The 22,029-nt window shown below is 27.4% G+C and overlaps 2 protein-coding genes across 4 annotated transcripts in view; one reads left to right on the forward strand and one right to left on the reverse strand.

Annotated features, from left to right (window-relative positions):
- The window catches only part of LOC117168900, a 218,341-nt gene that overhangs the window by 48,555 nt on the left and 147,757 nt on the right, over positions 1 to 22,029 (forward strand). The window lies entirely within an intron of this gene.
- The window catches only part of LOC117168897 (short transient receptor potential channel 4-like), a 70,007-nt gene that overhangs the window by 18,945 nt on the left and 29,033 nt on the right, over positions 1 to 22,029 (reverse strand). For both annotated transcript variants that reach the window (XM_033354826.1, XM_033354825.1), the window contains exons 3-8: positions 10,831 to 11,165; positions 10,345 to 10,540; positions 7,779 to 7,955; positions 6,036 to 6,306; positions 2,571 to 2,676; positions 2,199 to 2,500 (exon numbers count right to left, since the gene is read on the reverse strand). In XM_033354826.1, coding sequence (XP_033210717.1) covers positions 2,199 to 2,500; positions 2,571 to 2,676; positions 6,036 to 6,306; positions 7,779 to 7,955; positions 10,345 to 10,540; positions 10,831 to 11,165 — 1,387 coding nt within the window. The remainder of the gene's footprint in view (positions 1 to 2,198; positions 2,501 to 2,570; positions 2,677 to 6,035; positions 6,307 to 7,778; positions 7,956 to 10,344; positions 10,541 to 10,830; positions 11,166 to 22,029) is intronic.

Here is a 22,029-nt window from a genome sequence, read left to right on the forward strand (position 1 = left end):
TTCAATAAATTAGTCTTAGATAAACTTATAATTCTTTCTTTAGTGAAAAATCTTCATTTATTGAAAATTCGTCTCTTTGGTTTTAAAATTCTTTCTTTTTTTGTTGTTGTTATTGTAATTTTTGTTATTCAAGAAATATGACACTTCTTCTAAAACAGATGAAAAAAAACTTTAAAAAAATAGTTCAATTTTTTTACAAAAAAGGTTCCACCACAAAGAAAGGAATTTTAAACCAAATCTAAAATTCCTAGGCAATAGTTGAATTGTAAAAAAACAGTTGCATTTTAATCCCAGAAAGATACAATATTTCTACGAAAAAGATGAACTTTAAAATCAAAAAGACAAATTTTCAAAAAAAAAAATATTTGTCATCCAAAAAAGATTTGAGTTGATTTGTCAGCAACAAAATATGAATTATAAAGAAAAGGTAATTTTCTACCAAATGAGTTGAATTTTAACCCAAAGAGATGCATTTTTTACATCAGAGTTTAGTTTGCAACTAAAAAAGGATGTCATTTTAAGAAAATGGTTAGATTTCCAACCAAGTGATATAAAATACATAAATCAAAAGATAATTTTCAAGAGAAAGTTTGACTTTTTAATATTAAGATTGACATTCTTTAGCAGAAATTACATCTTTCTTGAATGAAAATCCAACTGTTTGTTTGAAAATTCGACAATTTATTTAAAAGTCATACTTTTTGGTTTAAAATGCAGCTGTTTTGTTAAAAAATTAATTATTTCGTAGAAAAATTAATTTTTGTTTTTGAAAAGATAACTGAAATCGTTCCTGGATAAAAACAACACTATTTAAAAAAAATTTATTAAAAAATTCATCTCTTTTAAAAGAAATTTGATCTTTTTTGGATAAAAATGCAATCCTTTGGTTGACACTGAAACAGACATCCTTTTTATTGAAGTAATTCGTCTTTTTGAACTGAAGAAATAAATTTTTTTTGTGAAAACGTATTTTTTTGTTACAAAATTCATATTATGATCTTGAAAAGTCAACTTCAATCTTTTTTGGGTGAAAATTCAACAATTTTTTTTTAAATTAAAAATTCTTCAATTTTACATTTAGATTCATCTTTTTGGTCTGAAAAAATCAAAATTTGTTCTTAGAAATTTATTTTTTGTCACAAAATTAATATTTTGATTTTGAAAAGTCAAATGGAATCTTTTATGGATGGAAATTCAATTTTTTTGTTAGAAACATTTATGTGTTTTGCGAGAGGTTTCATCTTTTTGGATAAAAATGCAACTATTTGGGTAGAGAATTCATCAAATTGGTTAAAAATTATCCTCATTGTTTGAAAATTCTTCTTCGTTGCTTTAGTGGAAAAGCCTTTTTTGTTTAAAATTGATTGTTTAACTTTAAATGTAACATTTCCTTTTTTTTAAGGTTAATATTTTTAGTTGAAAAATCTCAGTTTTTGGTAAAAGAAATCATTTTCTTGGATTGCAATTTCATTTTGGTTGTCGAAAAATGCATTAGTTTCATGAAAAATTAATTTTTTTGCTGAAAAGTCATATTTTTTGTATGAAAATTCAATTTTTGTTGAGAAAATTTGTCTCTTGGCTTAAAGGTTGGACAATTTAGATAAGATTTTATTTCTTTCTTGAGTGAAAAATCATTATTTTGTTGAAAACTCGTCTTCCTGGTTAAATTTTTTTGTATAACTTTAATCCTTTTTGATTAAAATATAAATTATGACACATTTTGTGTAGAAAGTTCATTTTTTTAGGTTGAAAATTTCGCTATTATTTTATAGGTTAAATTATTTTTCGAAAATTCAGGTATTTTGTTAATAAAATTTATCTTTTATAGTAGAAGGCATTTTTGTTTAAAATAAAATAATAAAATTGAAAATTTGTATCTAACATACTGTTTTATTCCGTTTATAAAAGATTTTATGTAAGAAGGATTATAAGATTATAATGCTAGTACAGTAAAACTCCTTAATAGCCCTTCCTTCTATAGCCGTTCCGAGAATTAACGCCGCACCGCAGGTAGGTGTATCAGGAGCTGCGCGGGGTGTGCGGGACATGCGGCTGTCACTCAGGCGAGTTCTCAAATGTAAACAAACAAAAGCAGAGCTGGCTATAATGAGTTAGTTCCCGCCCACTGTCAGTCCCAAAATCGGCGCTATAGAAAAGTTTCACTGCAAATTTTGAAAATCAAGTTCAAAAATACTCACCTATCGAGAAAGCCATTATGATAATGAAAAAAATGACAATGAATTTGGTAACATCTGAGACCATCCTTCCCAAAGAAATTTGAAGATGACCCAAACGATAGTCGAGTTGACAAATGAAGAGTAATTTGAAAAATGCCATTATAGTAGCGATACAAAAAATTCCTTCTGATACTAGAGTTGGGTCGAATTTGTGCCAATATTTCCTCTCAAGGTCACGCTGACCATTTACTTCTATGTCTATTGCAGAAGCGATCCACAGCAAAAATACTGTGATAAATAAACTGAGCATTGCAGCTTCATACCTGTATATGAGTGCCAAAAAATTGCATTTAATTTTTCCAAAATCCTTCATTTAAATTGCGCTTTCTTTACCAGTTCCGGAGTGTTCGGAAAAACCGCCGCTTGCCTTGAATCACACACAATCTAAATGCCGACCACACGTGCGATATCACGAATATTATCAACACTATTTCGTATCCTGAAAAGGGTTTATTTCATATACTGCGAGTTAAGTTCATTTTATTTTAATTTTAATTATTATCTAAGGTTAAATATACCATTAAAAATTATTGTTGATGGTCAAAATTGCGTGGCCCACTTTTAAGGGGATCAAAACGACTCGGACTTTCGCCATGTTCATAATACATCTGGGATTAATTGTTTAATTTAATATTTGAATCACATGAGCTATTAAAGAAATTTCACTCATAAAAGAAAAATGATTTTTTTGAAAATTGTTCTTGTTGTTTTGTTTGTTATTGAAAATCAGGCGTTTTTGGCGCCTGTAAAATGCAACGCGCTAGCTAACAGTGTATGCCGGGCTGCAGTTACCGGAACTAGTTTGAAGTCGAATAAAATTTTCAAGTTTAATACAATAATATAATATAATACAATAATAAAAATAAATAATAGTAACATATAATGATGTTTTTAAAAGTGGTTTGGTGCTAAGAAGAAGATAACTTCCATGCCGACAATAAGGAGGATATGAAATTATATATTTTTTCTAATAAATTATCATTATATGTTATTATTTATTTTTATAATTGCATTATATTCTATTATTATGTTATATATTACTGTAAGCAACAATGACGCAGTATTTCAAGATTTTTTCATCTGGTAACTTGATCAGGTAATGCAGACCGACATACAGTGCTAGCTGGCGCTTTGCATTTTACAGGTGCAAAAGAAGTTCAATGTTCAATTTAAAAAAAGAAAAAACATGAAAATTTTTCGAAAAAATCGCTTTGTTCCTGCGAGTAAAATTGGCATTGGGTAATGTGGTTCAAATATCACATTGAACAATACATTTTCGTAAAAGAATTATGGATGTGGCGAAAACCCAAGTCGTTCAATCCCCTTAATAATTTTGTACGTTTAATTTTCAAATATATAACTATGCAAATTTTTTTTGGAAAAGCATTCTTTGTTATTACGAATTGATGGTTTTGGATCAAAAATTCAACCATTCTGGTACAAAATTTAATTACTTGATTGAAGAGTACTTACTTTAAATGTAAGTCTACTATCATTTTTCCTGCAAAATTTGTCTCTTTTATTTAAAAATTCGACTTTTTCGTTCAGAATTTAAGTATTTTGTTAAAAATCAAACAATTATCTTAAAAAGTTATCTTTTTGGTTGAAAATACATCTTTTTTGGACAATAATCCAATTGTTTTGTTGGAAATTTGTATTTTTGGACAGAAAATCCGTTGTTTGGGATTGAAAATTCAATTTTTGATAGAAAACTAATCTTCTTCAATTGAAAATTCATCTTATGTGGTTGAAAATTCCACTATATAATTATTTTGGAAGACATTTTCTATTTCGCGTTGAAAATTCCACAATTTTGGTAAAAAATTGAACTATTTTGTTACAAATTCGCCTTTTTTGTTTTCGAATTTCAATATTTGTTTTTGGTTGGAAATGTATCTTTTTTTGTTTGAAATTTGTCTTTTTGGATAAAAAATGTATTATTTGGGTAAAAATTCTAGTTGAAAATTAAATTACTTTGTCAGAAATTTTTCTTTTTTGTTTGAAAATTTAACTATTTTGTTAAAAAATTTCACTATTCGGTTAAAAATTAAATTTTTGGTTGTAACCCCATCTTTTTGGTTTCAATATTTAACCTTTTTGTCTTAATATCTAACTACTCGAATAAAAATTTAATCTTTTTTGGTTAAGTTTTCAATTATTACGTTGAAAATTCGTCTTTTTGGTTTAAAATTACTCTTTTTCATTAAAGATTCGTCTTTTTTTGGTAAAAATTCTATCTTATTGGTTAAGAATTTATCTATTTTTATCAAAATTGATTTATTGTGTTAAAAATAATTTTTATTTAGTTTAGTTTTATTTAGTTTTTATTTAGTTAAGTTTAGCGGCTTTGAAATTCAACAATTCTGTTCGACCTTTACATTTTTTGTTGTTAAAAATTCATATTTTTGAGTTGAAAACTCAACTGTATTGTAGAAAATTCGTCATTATTTAAAAAAAAATTTTTGTTGTTGTAAATTAGTTGTATTGATTGCAAATTTGATTACACCATGTTTGGTTCAAATTGATTTTTTTGAATTAAAAAACTCGATTTTTTGGTAGAAAATTAATCTTCTTGCTAAAAGATTCATCATTTTATTTGAAAATTAATTTCCTTTAAAATAAAAATGTAACTGATAAAATGTTAAAATCCTCTGTATCTTTTTAATTAAATCTAGTATTAAAATTATAACTATTCCACTTTTGGCTACAAATTTATAATTTTTAGTTATAAATTCAGCAGTTGGGTTGAAAATTCATGTATTTTATTGTAAATTCGTCCTTTTTGTAGAAAATTAATGCACTCGTTTGAAAATACAATTATTTGTTTGAAAGTGCACATAATGCGTCACACGTTTTTTTGTTTGTTTAAATAAAGATGAGAATAAAATTGCCTTGAATCGAAGTATTTGGTTAAAAATTAAATTTTTCGATAAAAATGAAATTATTTGTAAAAAATAATATTTTTGGGTTCAAAGTTCAGCTGTTTTGTAGAAATTTGATCTTTTTTAGTAAAATCTGCAACGGTTTTGTATAAAATTAGTATAATCTGTTTTAAACTGTTCTTTATTTAAAATTAAAATATTATCTGGGTTGAAATAAATATTTTTTTATTAAAAATTCAACTATTTGGTTAAAAGTTGAACTTCTTTGTCAAAAATTGATCTTTTTTAAAGATTTCTAATGTATAATGTAATATTTTTTACAAATTCATAATTTTGGACAATTCAACTAATTTAGTTAAAACCTAATTTTTTTAAAAGCCAACAATCTTGTTGAAAATTAATTTTCTTTTAAATGAAATTGTTTGCTAAATATTTGTAATTTTTGAAGAACAAGAAAAAACTTGGCTCAGCCTGGATTTGAACTGAGAATGCCACTACCCATGAGTGGATGATTAACCAGTAACGCCACCGAGGGCTCATCAGACTTTTTCTTGTTCTTCAAAAATTCTGTGTCCAAAGTAATCGTTTTTACATCGAAATTTGTATAAACTAAACATGTAAAAACTTGTATGTTAACATCATTACATTGTGGTAGCATCTTAAAATATTAATTAAATCAAAAACTCGCTTATATGAAAACGGTAGGTTTGTGGCAGTGGAGAAATACAGTTTTAATTCGAATGTAAAAATGTAGGTACGCGAAACAAGAAAAGATCTACTAAGACTTCGCTGGCATAATTGATCAACGCTCGATTCATGGAGAGTGGCGTTCCCGGTTCAAATCCCGGCGGAGGCGATTTTTTCTTGTTCTTTAAAACTTAATTTTGCAAAGTCATTATTGTAACTATATTCATACCAGTGTTTGGTGGACCTCGTAATTGTTCTTTTTTGTCACGATTAGATTGTAGGAAAACAAAAAGAAGAAATACTGCATAACTTGCAAAATTTGAAAGGAATTTATTAACTGGCATTTTCCAGTGTTTTGCTTTATTCGATTTTGGAGCAATGCAAACTATCACTGCAATAATTGGCAGCATGAAAATTCGAGGAATAATCAAGAAAGTTTTTGCAATGGATGATTTATTTTTCCATTCGTACCAATCGCCAATCCATTTGGTCTCAATCACCTGTAATTTGTATTAAGGATTAATTAATTCACACATTAACCCTTATAGCGCATACATGTTAAAAATCACGGTAAAGTGCATCGTGGGTCTTCAACACCCCAGAGTATTTATCCCGTATTGTTTAACCCCTATTAAATATTTTGTCACAATAAAATTATCAGATATAGTTTAAGGTATCTTTTATATGGTGGAGTGGATTTTATAGCCATTTATTTATTTTAATTTTGTTTAAAAAATTATTGAATAAAAGTGCAAAAATGTTTTTTTTTTACTTAAAAATTCATAACTCACGCAGGTTTAATTGTTTTAACCTGAAAATTTATGGGTGTACTTTTGAAATAGTGTACTTTCATAAAAAAATATTGCAACATGGGTGCTTTCAAAAAATATATTTATTTGCACAGTTGAAAAGTCAATTTTATGATAAAATGATTAATCAGATTTTTTGCTTTTAAATCGATTTATTATTATGAGAATTAAACAACTTTGACATGTATACTATAAAAATACAAGAAATTGAAAAAAGAGACATTTATAACTGTATCGTAACAAATATATTTTATTCAACACATCCACAGCCTGCTCTCGCAGGACGCGCTGCCCTAAGTTATAAGCTATCTGCAAAAAAAAGTATGAAATAATCGAGAAAAAATTATTTTACTTCATGTGATATACTTACGTTAGGAAGTAAACAAAAATCAATAAAATTTCAACAAAAGAATTTGCTCAAAAATTATTTTTTCACTACACCAAGTGCACACTGGGTGTTAGAGACCCCGCGATTTTTTTACCTTCACTTTCAGCAGCTGCTTCTGACGCTTGACGGAGTATGCGAAACGACTTTACTGACAGTTAGTGTCTCCAACTAAAGCTAGATGGCGATACTTACTCAATTTTTGTAGGCGAAATATTCAAAAAAATTGGATCATTTCGCACTATGTGGAAATTGGGACCAAAAGTGATTTCGAGGAAGGACCTTAACTCCATTAAAATTCCATGTTTAAATGTTGAAGGAGAGAAATAAGTTGCCACGAAGTAACTCAACAAACTGACTTTATTTTAATTCAGAGAACTTTGCTCGTTCTCACGCGAGATGCGTTTAGACTTTGTACAATTCAGAGAACATTGCTCGTTCTCAAGTAAGATGTGATCGACGGGTCGGCCGGACAGTAAGTGTGGCGAGGCGCTGGGAGTAGGGAGAATGAAGAGTGAAACTCACTCGTGCGCTGTGTGCTACAGAGTTACAGATAACGTAGATCCCTATTATATTGACGCATGGTACAACTGCCTAGATTGTAGTGCTGTAATGGGCACTATGAGCGCTATGCACAATCCCTACATTTTTTCGAGTTAATTATGGTTCATAAGAGTTTGAAAATTGCTTGGGGTGTCTGAGACGCACAATGCACTTTAAGGGTTGAGAATGTGCCAACTAAAATGATAACAATTCCTAATTAATTTATAAAAAATACCTGCTGTACATTTGGATGTGCGACGAATGTTTTTTGTTTGCAATCCATTGCAAGTACTAAACGTGGGTATGGGCTACTGGTTGAAAAATTAATTCCGGCTCTTTGCTTCAAAATCAATTCTACCTCTTCAGCTGTGCGAGTACATCCGATTAATTCTGTCGCAAATTCTGAAACGTTCTAACAATAAAAAGGAGTCAGTTATTTTCAACTTTTTTCGATTGAAAAAGGTAAATCTTAACAAAAGAATAATATTTTCGACCAAAGGGCGAATTTTCAATGAATTACATGAATTTTGAAACAAATAGTTGAATTTTAAACTGAAAAGGATACGTTTTCAGACAAAAAAAGAACAGCTAAATTTTCAGTAAAAAGCAACTTATTTTCAATTTAAAGAAACGTATTATCAACCAGTTCTTTTTAATGAAAAAAAATAATTAAAATTGTTTAAAGTGGAATTTTTAATTAAAAACGATAATGTTTTACTCGAAAATTGTATCGTTAAACTATTAATTTAAAAAACTCATTTTCAATAAGAAAGCGATTTTTTAACCAGTTGTATTCAACTAAAAAACATAATTTTTTAACAAAGTAGTTGAATTATCAACTATAAGATTAATTTTTCCTTATAAATGAAAAAATTTGGACCCCAAATGAAATAGCTACATTTGCAGACAACAAAATTATATTTAACAAAAAAATGATTCCAACAGAATAATAAATTTTTCGAATAAATAGTTTAATTTTGTATTAGAGTATTTCAAATGTTATTTAATTCTTCAACGAAACATGTTAGAGTAAATTAATATTTAAGAAAAAACAGATTTGATTTTTCAATCAAAAACAGTTGAATGCCAACACAAAAAACGAATTTGTAAGAAAAAAGTTAATACCTTAACCAAAACAGAATAATTTTAAACCAATAAGTTGCAATTTTAACCAAAAATTAAGAATTTTAAACCAAAGAGTAAACCAAAAATTGAGTAGTTACATTTTCAGTAAAGAAAATAAATTTTTAAAAAAATTTAGAAAAATAAATATTTATTTATTTTGCTAAAATTTTGTTTTTGTCAACCTACGAGATGAATTTTTAACTAAAATTATAAATATTTTTAAAAAAAGATAAGGAATGTTCAAAAAAAAAGTTCAACATCATAATAATTATTCAACCCAAGGTTCGAATTTCTCATCAGTTTATTTTTTGAATAAGAAGATTAATTTTTTACACCAAAAAAGAAAATTATCAACAAAATTATGAATTTTGAACCATCTAATCGAATTTTCAAATAAAAAAGATGCAATTTTAACAAAACTGTTTAATTTTGAACTAAAATAAAATAAAATTTGAACAAAAAATCTAATAGTTAATATTTCACTCAAAATAAATAATTTTAAAACAAAGAAACGAATTTTCAACAAAATAGTAAAATTTTTAACCAACAAGATGAATCTTCTATAAAAAATTGAATTTTTAACAAAATGGAATAGATAAATGTTTAGTTAAAAAATTCATTATCAGAAAAAAGGAATTTTCATGAAAATAGTTTAATTTTCAGCAGAAGCGATGAATTTTTAACTGAAATGATGATAAGAAATTATAAAAAAAGATAACAAAGGAGTTTAACTTTCAAACAGGTAGTTAAATTTCAACAACTAAAATAATTTGTACCAAATTAATTAAATTTTCAATCATGAAATTAATTTAGTTTGACTTCAAACAAATATTTTTTGTTATAAAAAAATTTTAACGTAAGATGTAATAATTGATTAATAAACAAAAGATTTCTATTTTAAACAAAAAAGTTAAAATCAACTAAAATTTTCAACTAAAATTATGCATCTTTAGCCAAAAAAATTAATATTTAACACAAAAGGTTACGTGGATTTTCAATTAAATGGTTGAATTTTCAGCTAAAAAAGATAAATTTTCAATCAAAAAGGGAATAGTTAAAGTTCAGTTGAATTAATTGTTGCATTTTAAACAAAAAAGATGACATTTTTACCGAAAGAGATAATTTTGAAATTAAAAGACAAATTTTCAACTAAATAATCGAATTTTCGACTGAAAAACATAAATTTGCAACAAAATAGTTTATTTTCAATCAAACAATATATCTAAAGTTTTAGTTTAAAAATAATGATAAAGAAAATAATTGTGTAACCAAAAAGTTATATTTTCAACCAAAGAGATAAATTTTCAATGAAAAAAGGACCAAATTTTAGCAATGTGAACGACTTTTCAATCAAATGGTTGAATTTTTAACTAAAAAAGATAAATTTTCAACCGATTTTTACTAAAAAATAGAGAAAATGAATTTTCAGTTGCAAAAATCAATTTTTATTTAAAAAATAAAACCAGTCTGTCGCAGTGGTTTTGTTTCGCATGGCAGTAGTGGGGATATCGAAGAGAAGCCTTTAGTTTAGAGCAATTGCGAATCGCCGCACAAAAGGGAGATGCAAATAGTTAGAGAAGGTATAGAAAAATAATATATTCCTGAACTTTATAATATTTTCCTGCTTTTTTTTTTATTTTTTCAATCAATTATTTTTTATTTTGAAAATAACTTACCCGCGCAAGATCTTTGTAGGTATGAAAGAACTCTTTTTCAAAATTTGCAGAAGTAATCAATTCTCTTGATAATTGAAAGGCTTCAAGAATTGGATCGTCAGCTGTCTGGCAAATGAATGCAGGATTTGATACAGCTTTATATATGGAAAAGCGCATTTTTTGTAAAGTCAATGGATCCTCATTGGCTCTCTGATTCCTATAATAGCAAACTACAGATACTTAAATTTATTGTTTTATTATTTACAATATAAGGTGGGTCCGAATAGTAATCGACCTTGCAGTGTACCAAAAGCAAGAAATAATAATGGTCAATGCCAAGGTGTTTGTGCAATTTCTGGCGTTTCACCAAAAATTGCTGAATGAGCTGCGACGAATAGCAAGAATCACTTTATTTTAAAACAACTTTACTCTACCACTGAACCACTTCACACACAAGGTCCTATATTTTTCTGATAGACCTCGTAAATATTATTTAAATAAAATTACTGGCATTCTCCACAATTACAAGTAGATGGATGTGGCTTATTGAGAGTATGACAACGTTCCAATAAAATGGATATCATTTCAAAATGACCGCATTGAGCTGCAACACAAAGAGGAGTAGTTTCGTCCGGAAAATCTGAACTTTCAGTGATTCCAGCCTTTTCCAAACCCGGAGTGATTTGGTCCAGTTTATCTAATATCAATACAGCAATTTTTTGTTCGTTTCTTCTAATTGCATGTAGAGCAGCATCTCCGATATCTATATACTCTTGAGACAATAAAAATTCTACCATGGCTATGTTTCTATCTTGTACCGCAATATGTAGTGCTGTTAACCCCTATAAAATTAAAAAAGTACAAAAAATAACTACCTTGATCTCACACGTTCAGACGAATGCAAAATTTTAAAGAATTGGGCAATGTTGCACCGAAACCTCGATTTAAGCAAAACACATGCGCTAAGAGAGTGGCCCTCATGCTGCTTGTCACGCTTGATTGAGCAGACCCCCCCCCCCCACCCTCCGTCTCTCTCGCAGACGTGTTGCTGTCCTCGTCACAAAACTGCGAAGGACGTTAGTTCTTGGAGCGCACAAAACAGTTTACTGAAATCGAGGTTCCAGTGTAATTTGGCTCAATTCGCTCCAAGCCGTTATAAATTCAAATTGTTAAATTATTAACAAAATATATGAAATTTGAACTAAAGAGTTGAATTTTTAACCAAGAAGATTAATTTTATGCCAAAAATACGAATTTTTAACAGAATACTTGAGTTTTAAAACAAAAAATATCATTTTTCCACCAAAATAGCAAATCTTAAATTCTCAGTTTACAAAAATTTGTTCAAGAGAAAAATATTGAATGTTCAAAAAACTAGTTTAGGTTTCATACAAAGAGATAAATTTTCAACTCAAATAATGAATCTTCAACTAAAATAGTTGAATTTTCAATTAAAAATGTAATTTTCAGCCAAGACAGGACGCTTTTTCAACGAAATTCATGAATTTTTAACAACAGTTAATTTTGAACAAATTATTTAAATTTTCAATGAAACTAGTTAGATTTCTAAAAAAAAATGACTTTCATATCAAATTATTGAATTTTTAACCAAAATAATTGAATTTTCTACTAAATACACAAAGTATTTAGTATTCGAATTTTTAACTAAAAACATTAAATATCACTCATAAATTTAATAATTATAATTTCAATTTATAAAAAAAGTTTTCCCCTGAAAAAACGAATTTTTAATAAACCAGATCAATTTTCAGTTAAAATATAAGTTTTTAAGCAAAAAACAAAAATTTGCAATAAAATAGACAAATTTTCAACAAAAGAAATGAATTTTTGTACTAAAGAAATTAATCTTTAGCCAAAAAGACGAATTTTTAAGAAAATAGTTGAATCTTTAGGTGAAAAAATTAATTTTCAACGAAAGAGTTGACTTTTCAAACAAAAAAAATAATTTTTAATAAAATTGTTTGATTTTCAAACAGGTGTATAAATTTTTAAGGAACTAGTTCAATTTTCAACAAAAAAACATGAATTTTTGACCAAGAAGATTAATTTTTTAACAAAAAGATATAAATAATTGAATTTTCAATTGAAAAAATAAATTTTCAACCGATTAGATTAATTTTTCACCAAAACGACAAATTTTTCACAAAATACTTTCTACTAAAAAAATACGAATTTTGAATCAGATGCATGAATTTTATACAAAGTGGTATTAGTTTTAACTAAAAAATATCTGTTTTTAAACAAAAAATGTAACAGTCTTATTTTCAATTTAAAAAGTTAATTTTTTACAAAAAAAAGAGCTTTCAAAAATATTGTCAAATTTTCTAAAAAAAAAATATGAATTTCCAATAATTTTTAATATCAACCAAACAGTTTAATTTTCGACCAAAGTAATTGAATTTTTTAACAAAAAAATTACATTTCCAACAAAAAAGATTAATTTTTTACGAGATTTCTGAATTTTGAAACAAGTAGTTGAATTTTAACTAAAAAAGATCAAATATCATAAGAAATAGAATATTCTCAATCAAATAAATGATGTTTTTATTTTTTAACTAGAAGTTCATACGCGCGCTTCGCGCGCGACCCACTGCTTTACTTGCAATTATTTTATTTCATTTATTTGTTTATTATTTATTTATTATTATAGTATTTATTTATTCATTTTTGCTTTAATAATTTTTATTTGTGCACGGCTCCGCACGGCTACCCTCAAAAGATGCATAATAAATTATTGCGCAACACTAAACATTTTTATGCAAGTTTGGAGAAAACATATAAAATGTTGGTGCGTACAAATTTTCATAGAAATACATAGTAAATAATCTCGACTCGAGAAGAGTCCAAATATCAAGCCTTTTTGAGCGCCCCTAGTACTTGGATGTGTGACCATCTACGACGTACGACCGGGTTGTGTACTCGAATTTTGAAAACCCGGCTAAACTCGGGAGGTGGTTTTCTGCAGTTTTCATCTCATCTGGCCAAATGTTTAAGCAACTCAGAGTAATTCGAATAATTTCCACTGTAGCGGCATTGTCATGAAATTGTACTAAAGTTCATACAGACTATTATGAAATTACTGGAAGAAATTAATAAAAAGAAATAATTGTTGAAACTAATAAAAATGAAAGTTTTTACCATCATACAGTTTTCATTTCTTATACATTTTCTTATAAAAACTAATTTGTTTAAAATGTTCAAATGACTCAAAATCTAAAAAACAGTCAAGTTCTGAATTTATTTATGAAATTTATTTTAATAATAAATAATTAGTGTAAATGTGCAAAGTGTCGTAGTAAAAAGTATTTGGAAATACATTCTTTGTTGATTCCGTAAACAAATTAAGCCTATTCTTCAAAAAATCCCTAAACTCTTAATTTGCTCATGAAAGTAGTTTAAATAATAAATCATGAAAATTTGATTATTATAATTAATCGGAAAGATGTTCTTAGTTGAATTTGTGAAAAAACTGACCTTTCGTTTTTTAAATATCCAAATTCTGAATTTTTTATGAAAGTTCTTTAAATAATTAATATTTCTTGCAAATTTACCAAATAACTTAAGAAAGATTCATTGCAAAAATAATCTTAGTTAACTTCGCAAACAAATTGTGTTTATTAATTGGAAAATACTCCTACTCTCAATATGTTTATGAATATTGTTTAAATGAATAATAATTATTATAAATTTACAAGGTATGGTGGGAAATAATCAACGAAAGACATTCTTAGTTCATTCCGTAAACAAATTATGCGTCTCACTTCAAAAATAGCCAAACTATAAATTTGTTGATACAAATTTTTTAAATAATTAATAATTGTAAATTTTAAAAGCAACAGTGAAAAAAAATTATTGAAAAGATATTCTTAGTTAATTATGTTAAAAAATAGAGCCTACTCGTAAAAAAAAACCAAACTCTTAATTTTGCAATTGAAATTGTTTCAATAATTAATAGTTCCTGTAAATTTACAAAGCAACATTGAAAAGAGTCATCGAATGGACCTTCCTAGTTGATTTCGAAAACAAATTGAGTCGTAGGATAAAGGCCAAACTCTTTATTTTTTTCTTAAAATTGTTTAAATAATTAATACATCTTGTAAATTTGCAAAGCAACATAAAAAAGAGTCATCCGATAGACATTCTTAATTGACTTCGTTCAAAAATTAACTCGTAGAAGAAAGGTCAAACTCTTATTTTTAAATTGAAATTCTTTAAAGAAATAATAGTTCTTGTAAATTGACAAAGCAACATAGAAAAGAGTCATCGGATAGACTTTCTTAATTGACTCCGCAAATAAACTGGCTCGTTGAAAAAAGGTCAGTTTTAGTTTCTTAATTAAAATGGTTTAAATAATTAATAGTTTATGTGAATTTGCAAAACAATATAGAAATAAGTCATCGTATAGACATTCTTAGTTGACTTCGAAAACAAATTGACTCGTAGGATAAAGGCCAAACTTTTAGTTTTTTAAATAAAATTGTTTAAATAATTAATAGTTCTTGTAAATTTGAAAAGTAGCATAAAAAAGAGTCATTGTATAGACATTCTTACCTGGGTTCGTAAAAAAATTAACTCACAGAAAAAAAGTTAAACTCTTCTTTTTAAATTGAAATCATTTAAATGAATAATAGTTCTTGTAAATGTGCAAAGCAACACAATAAAGAGTCAGCCGATAGGCATTCTTAGTTGAATCCGTAAAAGAATTGATTTTGTAGAAAAAAGGCCAAAGTCTGAATTTTTAATTTAAAATTCTTTAAGTACTTAATAATTCTTGTAAATTTGCAAAGCAATATAGAAAAAAGTCATCGTATAGACATTCTTAGTTGATTTCGAAAACAAATTGACTCGTAGGATAAAGGCCAAACTTTTAATTTTTCAATTAAAATTGTTTAGATAATTAATAGCTCTTGTAAATTTGCAAAGCAAAATAGAAAGCAGTAATCGGATAGACATTTTTGGTTGACTCCGCAAATACATTGACTCTTAAGAAAAGGGCACTTTAAATTTTTTAATTAAAATTGTATAAACAATTAATACATCTTGTAAAATTGCGAAGCAACATAAAAAAGAATTATCGTATAGACATTCTTACTTGAATCCGTAAAAAATTGACTTGTAGAAAAAAGGGGCAACTTCTAATTTTTCAATTAAAATTGTTTAAATAATTAACAGTTCTTGTAAATTTACAAAACAATATAGAAAAGAGACATCGGATAAACACCCTTAGTTGGACTCCGCAAACAATCTGGCTCTTTGAGGAAAGGTCAATTTTAATTTTTTAATTAAAATTGTTTAAATAATTAAAAGTTTATGCAAATTTGCATGGCAAAATAGAAAATAGTCATCGGGTAAACATTCTTAGTTGAATTCGTAAACAAACTTACTTGTAGAAAAAAGGACAAACTCTTAATTTTTTAATAAAAATTGTTTAAATAATTAATATTTCTTGTAAATTTACAAAGCAACATAATAAATTAAACGTACACTTTAAAAAATAGCCATGTATGAACATTTTTTTAATAATTACAATGTTTGAAGATTAAGTAAATGTTAAAAAACAAATATGAGCTCCACTCGAATTCGGTACGATCGCTAGGAATGTTTACATCCATAATGTAAACAGATCCCTCGAACATGCCTTGACGCCTTATAGACTCTTAGAGCTAGTTTTGAATGAAATACAAGTTAAAATTGTACAATTCAAACTCCAGACTCGACTTGTATCCCTAGCATTTACCGCCGCCAAACGGATCACTCAGGAACCGCACTTCGGTGGGAATGCCTTCGTTTCATAAGGGTGCTCCCATGCCTCTGCAAGCAGGCAGCCTGCATGCAGAAAACCAATGAGAGTGAGAGAGATAGAGAATGGACCATCTCTTTCACTCTTATGGGTTTTCTTCATACAGGCTGCAAGTTCGTTGCGCATGCGTTGGTTTCATAAAAGATTCCGTTGATCTCGATTCTGATCTCGATTCTAAAGAATAGGCGGCGCGTTTAAATCCAACCAATAGGTGAAGAGATAATGTGGCTTCAGACTTCGAGATTATATCGCAACCTCTTTTTAATGATAGGAAAAAGATTTTCTAATCAAATAGTTTAATTTTCAAAAAAAAAAAATGAATTTTCAACCAATAAGAATTATTTTATACTAAACAAGCTAAATTTTAATAAAATGCTTGATTAATCATCCAAATAAATTATATCTCAACTAAAAAATATTAATTTTTGATCGAGAATGGAATAGTTTAATTTTAGTTTGAATAAATAATTTTCGTCCAAAAAAAGCGAATTTTCAACCAACAAGATGAAGGTTAAAGCAAGAAGATTAATTCTATATCAACAATCATAGTAAACTTTTAATGTATTATGAACAATCTCTGCTAAAAATAGCAAAAAAATCAAATATAATTAAATTAAAGCCAGAACCTCGAAAAATAAATTTTCATTTTTGTGGTCTTCTGATGACCCCATAAAACCGAATCATGGGGGTGAAAATAAAAAAGTGATTTTAGATTCGTATTCTATGGTTCATTTTGATAAAAAATGCTGTGGGTCAAAAAGCTACATCTAATATTTAATAGATGATTTCAGACATTTCTTGAAATCTCTGGAAATTTATGGAAATGTTCGGTCATTTATGGGAATTTTACAGGTCAATACAGTAGCTTACCATAAATTCCCCAAGATTCAATGGTAAACATTTTTACAAATGTCCGGAAATATTTGGTCATGTACGATAATTTTACATTTAAATATGGTAACTTACAATAAATTACATAAAATTCAATTTTCAAGATTTTATAAATTTCCGGAATTTAATTGAAGTTTTTGGTAAATTATGGTAATATAACAGGTAATTTATGGTAGCTTTCCATGAATTGCATAAAATTCAATTTCAAAATGTTTATAAATTTTCGGAAATTTATAGAAATTTTCGGTTATTCATGGTAATTTAACAGGTAAATACGGTAAAATATCATAATTGCCCAAAATTAAATTTTAAAGATTTTTATAAATTTCCAAAAATTCCAGAAATTTGTGGTAATTTTACAGTTAAATATGGTAAGTTACTATAAATTACCCGAAATTCAATTTTAAACATTTTTATAGATTTCCGGAAATTTATGAACGTTTTTGGTAATTTATAGTAATATTACAGGTAATTTATGGTAACTTACCATAAATTTACCATAACTCAATTTACAATTTACAAATTTACAAATGTTTATAAATTTCCAGACATTTATTGAAATCATCCGTCATTTATGGTAATTTTACAGATAAATATGATAACTTACCATAAACTACCCAAAATTAAATTTTAAACATTTTGCTAACTTTACTGAAAGTTATGAAATTTGTTGGTAATTTACGGTAATAAGCCAATTATATAAGGTAAGTTTCTATAAATTACCGCAAAATTCTATTGTCTGCTACCAAAATTTCTTTGTAGTTCTTACGGTAAATGGGAGGATTATCATAAAATGCGAGCTCATAGGTGTATAATTTTCATTATTCACCTTTGACGTCACCTTTTACGCCCTAGGCCTAGGGAGTGAAAAAAAGAGTTCTTATCGGAAATACGTGTTACATTTTATGGAACCTCTGAATATAAATTTATTTGATGTATTTATTATTATATAATTATATTTTCTTATTTTTATTTATCTTTTTCTTCGTTTTATGTTATATTTTTTTTTGTATTGGAACAAATTTCGGATGGATGGGGAGAGGGGATATACATGAAAGTTTTAGAATAAGAAATTTAGACCATCCTAATGAATATTTTTTATACAAGAATGTAGAATAGTGGTTTAGATATTTTAGTGTAACATTAATAATAATCTTGTGATGCTTCGTTAAACACATTTTTTTTCTCTATACATACCGAATATAACGAGCTTTTAATCCTCTCTTAAAAAAGAAACATAAAATTTGATGTCCACTCTTTTATGAGAAGTGTCATAAGCCATCAGCATAATTATACAACATACTATTTGAAGCTAGCACCAAGCAATTTACAGAACTTTATGGTTGTTTTATAGTTTTTTACATTCGCATCAAATGCGAGAGTGTAATGCGTATGTGTTCCACCAAATTTTCGATTGGTGGTTTTTAACGAATCTTTTATACGTTCCGGCGCGTCACTCACAAACCGAGAATAAAATGAAACTTTTTTTATAGCTTCATTTTAGTTCGAATACATTTATAATGTATTTTTTGTTTGAATTCATAATTTTTGTAAATAAAGTTTATGACCCTGAAGTAACATTTTGAAATTCCTATTACTCAATATTCGACCAGTTTCGAGAAAAACGACTTTAAAGTTTTCTTTGTCATTCTTGAGGCCTAGTCATGCTCAAACGCAAACGCATGCGCAGACGCTCCCACGCATGTGCTGACATAGAACAGAGTTAGGTTCAGTCCTATGTCGGCACATGGGGGGAAGCTTTTGCGTTTGTGTTGCAGCATGCAGAGGCCAATTTTTAAAAAAATCTTATATATTAAAATGTTTTGAAAATAAATTTTCTTTAAAAATTTACATTTTTAATACTGTTTTTGAATAAAAAACTCACTTTTTCCCCAGGATTGTTATTCTTTTCCAAAAGGGTATTTTTTGTTAATTAATAAGTTTATCCATTTATGATGCATAAGTATTACAATTTTTTTAAATAGATAAAAGGTAAATAAAGTTAAAAAGTAATAAATATTATGACTCTAGAGTAAAACTTCGAAATTCCTATGACACAATATTTGACCAGTTTCGAGAAAAACGACTTTAAAGTTTTCTTCGTCGTTCTTATGGACTAGAAAAATATAATTTCGAACTGTTGGAGTAGCTCAAGCGGTAGCGCGTTGGGTTTGTGGCTAGAAACTTGCGGGCTCGATTTTCGCTGTCTAAATTTTTTACAAATTACATTCTCTTCTAAATAATCTTTTTTATTATTAAATAAATGTATTCATTTATAATACCTAGGCATTTACATTTTTAAATATATAAATGAAAATATTTATACTTTATTTTTGATTTTAAATAAAATTATGAAATTAATAAAATTTTCAAAGAAACAAAGGATTTAAAATGTTTATTTTTGCATAATTAGAAAGAGTCAGATTTTTTAATACGTGTAAACGTGCATTCTACATTTTTACCCAAATAGTTGAAAAAAATAATTATTAATTTGAAGAAGCGAATTTTGTACAGAAAAGTTTAATTTCTTACGTAATTGTTCAATTTTCAAAGCAAAAAGACCATTTTTCTTAAAAAAATTAACCAAAGAAGGAAATTTTCAACGAAAAATGTAAGAGTTGATATTTTAACCTAAAATTTTCAATTTTCAACCAAAAGAGGATTAATTTTTTACCCAAAAATACGAGTTTTTAACAAAACACATGACGTTTAAACAAAATAGTTAAATATTGAAGTGAAAAAGATAAATTTTGAACAAAATACTTAATTTTAATTAAATAGTTTAATGTTTAAATTAAAGAAGGTATATTTTCAGCCTGAAATAAAATAGTTTATTTTGTATTAAAAAAAATCATTTTTTGTTGAAAGGAATTTTCTATGAAAACCTGATAGGTTTAATTTTGCACAAAATTGTTGAATTAAAAGAAAAATTTCTACAAAACAGTTTTGAATTTTCGGCCTAAAATTGTAATTTTTTAATTACATTTATGAATCTGAAGTAAAAAACTCAATTTTCGAATTTTTAATAAGACAAATTTCGTTAAGTCAGTAGAATTTTATATAAAAAATTACGAATTTATTACAAAAAATGTGATAGTTGATATTTCAAACAAAAAAATATTTTTATTTTCAATCAATAACAGTCGAATTTAACCAAGAAATTTGAATTTTTTACCAAAAAAATTTATTCTCTACCAAAAAATACGAACTTTCAAGAAAATACATAAAATTTTAATCAAGTAGTGAATAATTTAACCAAGAGGACTAGCCTTTCTACCAAAAAATACAAATTTCAAAGAAAATAATCATTTTATCAACAAAATACTTGAATTTTTTAACTAAGAAATATAATTTCTTAACAAAAACAAATCTTTAATGACAAAAAGTGAATTTTTAACAAACCATTTCAACTTTCAACAAAGTAGTTTAACTTTCAATTAAAAAACATGAATTCTCAACAAAAAATGTTATGATTGTTTGAAAAATTAAAAAGGAATTAAATTCTGAATAAAAAAAGGTTGATTAAAAATTTTCACCCGAAATTATAAATTTTCCACTCAATTTATTAATATTGAACCAGAAAAATAATTTTGGAAAAAATAGTTCAAGTTTCAATCGGGGAGTTGAATTTTTGACATAAAAAGATTAATTTTCATCGAAAAATAGTTGATATTTCAATCAAAAAGTAGAAATTTCAATAAAATACATCAATATTCAACTAAATTTTTGAATTTGGTCACTGAAAAAAAAAACATTTTTAACCAAAAATACAATCGACTTTTTCTACAAAATTGTTGACTTTTTCTCCTAAAATGATACATTTTTTACCAAAATTATGAAAAATTAACCAGAAAAAAATCTATTTTTGAGAAAGTAGTTCATTTTTGAGAAAGCAGTAAAAGAATTTTTGATGAAGAATGAAAACAAACCAACGTTTTAATTTCAACAGAATAATTTTCAACTAAAACTAATCTTTGGATTTTAAACAAAAAAAAAATTGATTTTTTTGCCCTGAGCAAAAACCCTTATAGTTTCGGTCAGTTGTTCATCCTTTCATCGTACGAACCAATATGGATATAGGGCCCAAAACTTACAAAGGCCCCAAATTCGACATAGGACCCAGAATCATTATAAGGTCCGAATTCTAATCGACTTAGGGCCCAAACTGAAATAGGGCCCAGAATAAAAACAGGCCGAAAAACAATATAAGTACTAAATTCGCGGTAGGGCACTAAACTAACGTGGGTCCAAAAATGGTTACAGAACCCAAAATTTCATAAGGTCCAAATTCTACATACATCCCAAAACTGATATAGGACCCAACATTGACAAAAAATAATATAATAGACAAATTCGACATGGGCCCAAATAAACAAAGGGCCCTCAATCATTATAAGGCCCAAATTCGAATTGATCTAGGGCACCAGACTGAAATAGGACCCAGGATAGACACAAGGAATAAAACACTTCAAGGCTCAAATTCGCTATTAGGCCCTAAGCTGACATGGAGCCAAGAGTAGGCACAGGGCCGAAAATTTCACAAGTTCCAAATTTTTTAGAAATCTAAAACTGATATAGGGCCTAAAATAAACATAGGGCCCAAAATCAATATAAAACCCAAATTTGATTCGGCCTATGACCCCAGACTGAAATAGGACCCAGAACAAATACAAGGCACAAAACACTATAAAGGCCAAAATTCGTTATAGGGCCCTAAACTGGCATGTTGCCAAAATGGACACAGGACCCAAAATTTCATTAGGTCTAAATTTTACATGCATTCCAAAACTGATAAAGGGCCCAAAATAGACACATAATAATATAAGAGGCCAATTCAACACAGGGCCCAAAATAAACTTAGGGACCGAAATCAATATAAGGCCCCAATTCGATATAGGGCCGAAAACCGGAATAGGGGCCATAATAAAAGCAGGATCAGAACAGGCATAGGGATTTTATTCACATTAGGCCCAAATTCGGCATGTGGCCCAAAA

Source organism: Belonocnema kinseyi, chromosome 3, assembly GCF_010883055.1.
Source record: "Belonocnema kinseyi isolate 2016_QV_RU_SX_M_011 chromosome 3, B_treatae_v1, whole genome shotgun sequence".
NCBI lineage: Eukaryota > Metazoa > Arthropoda > Insecta > Hymenoptera > Cynipidae > Belonocnema > Belonocnema kinseyi.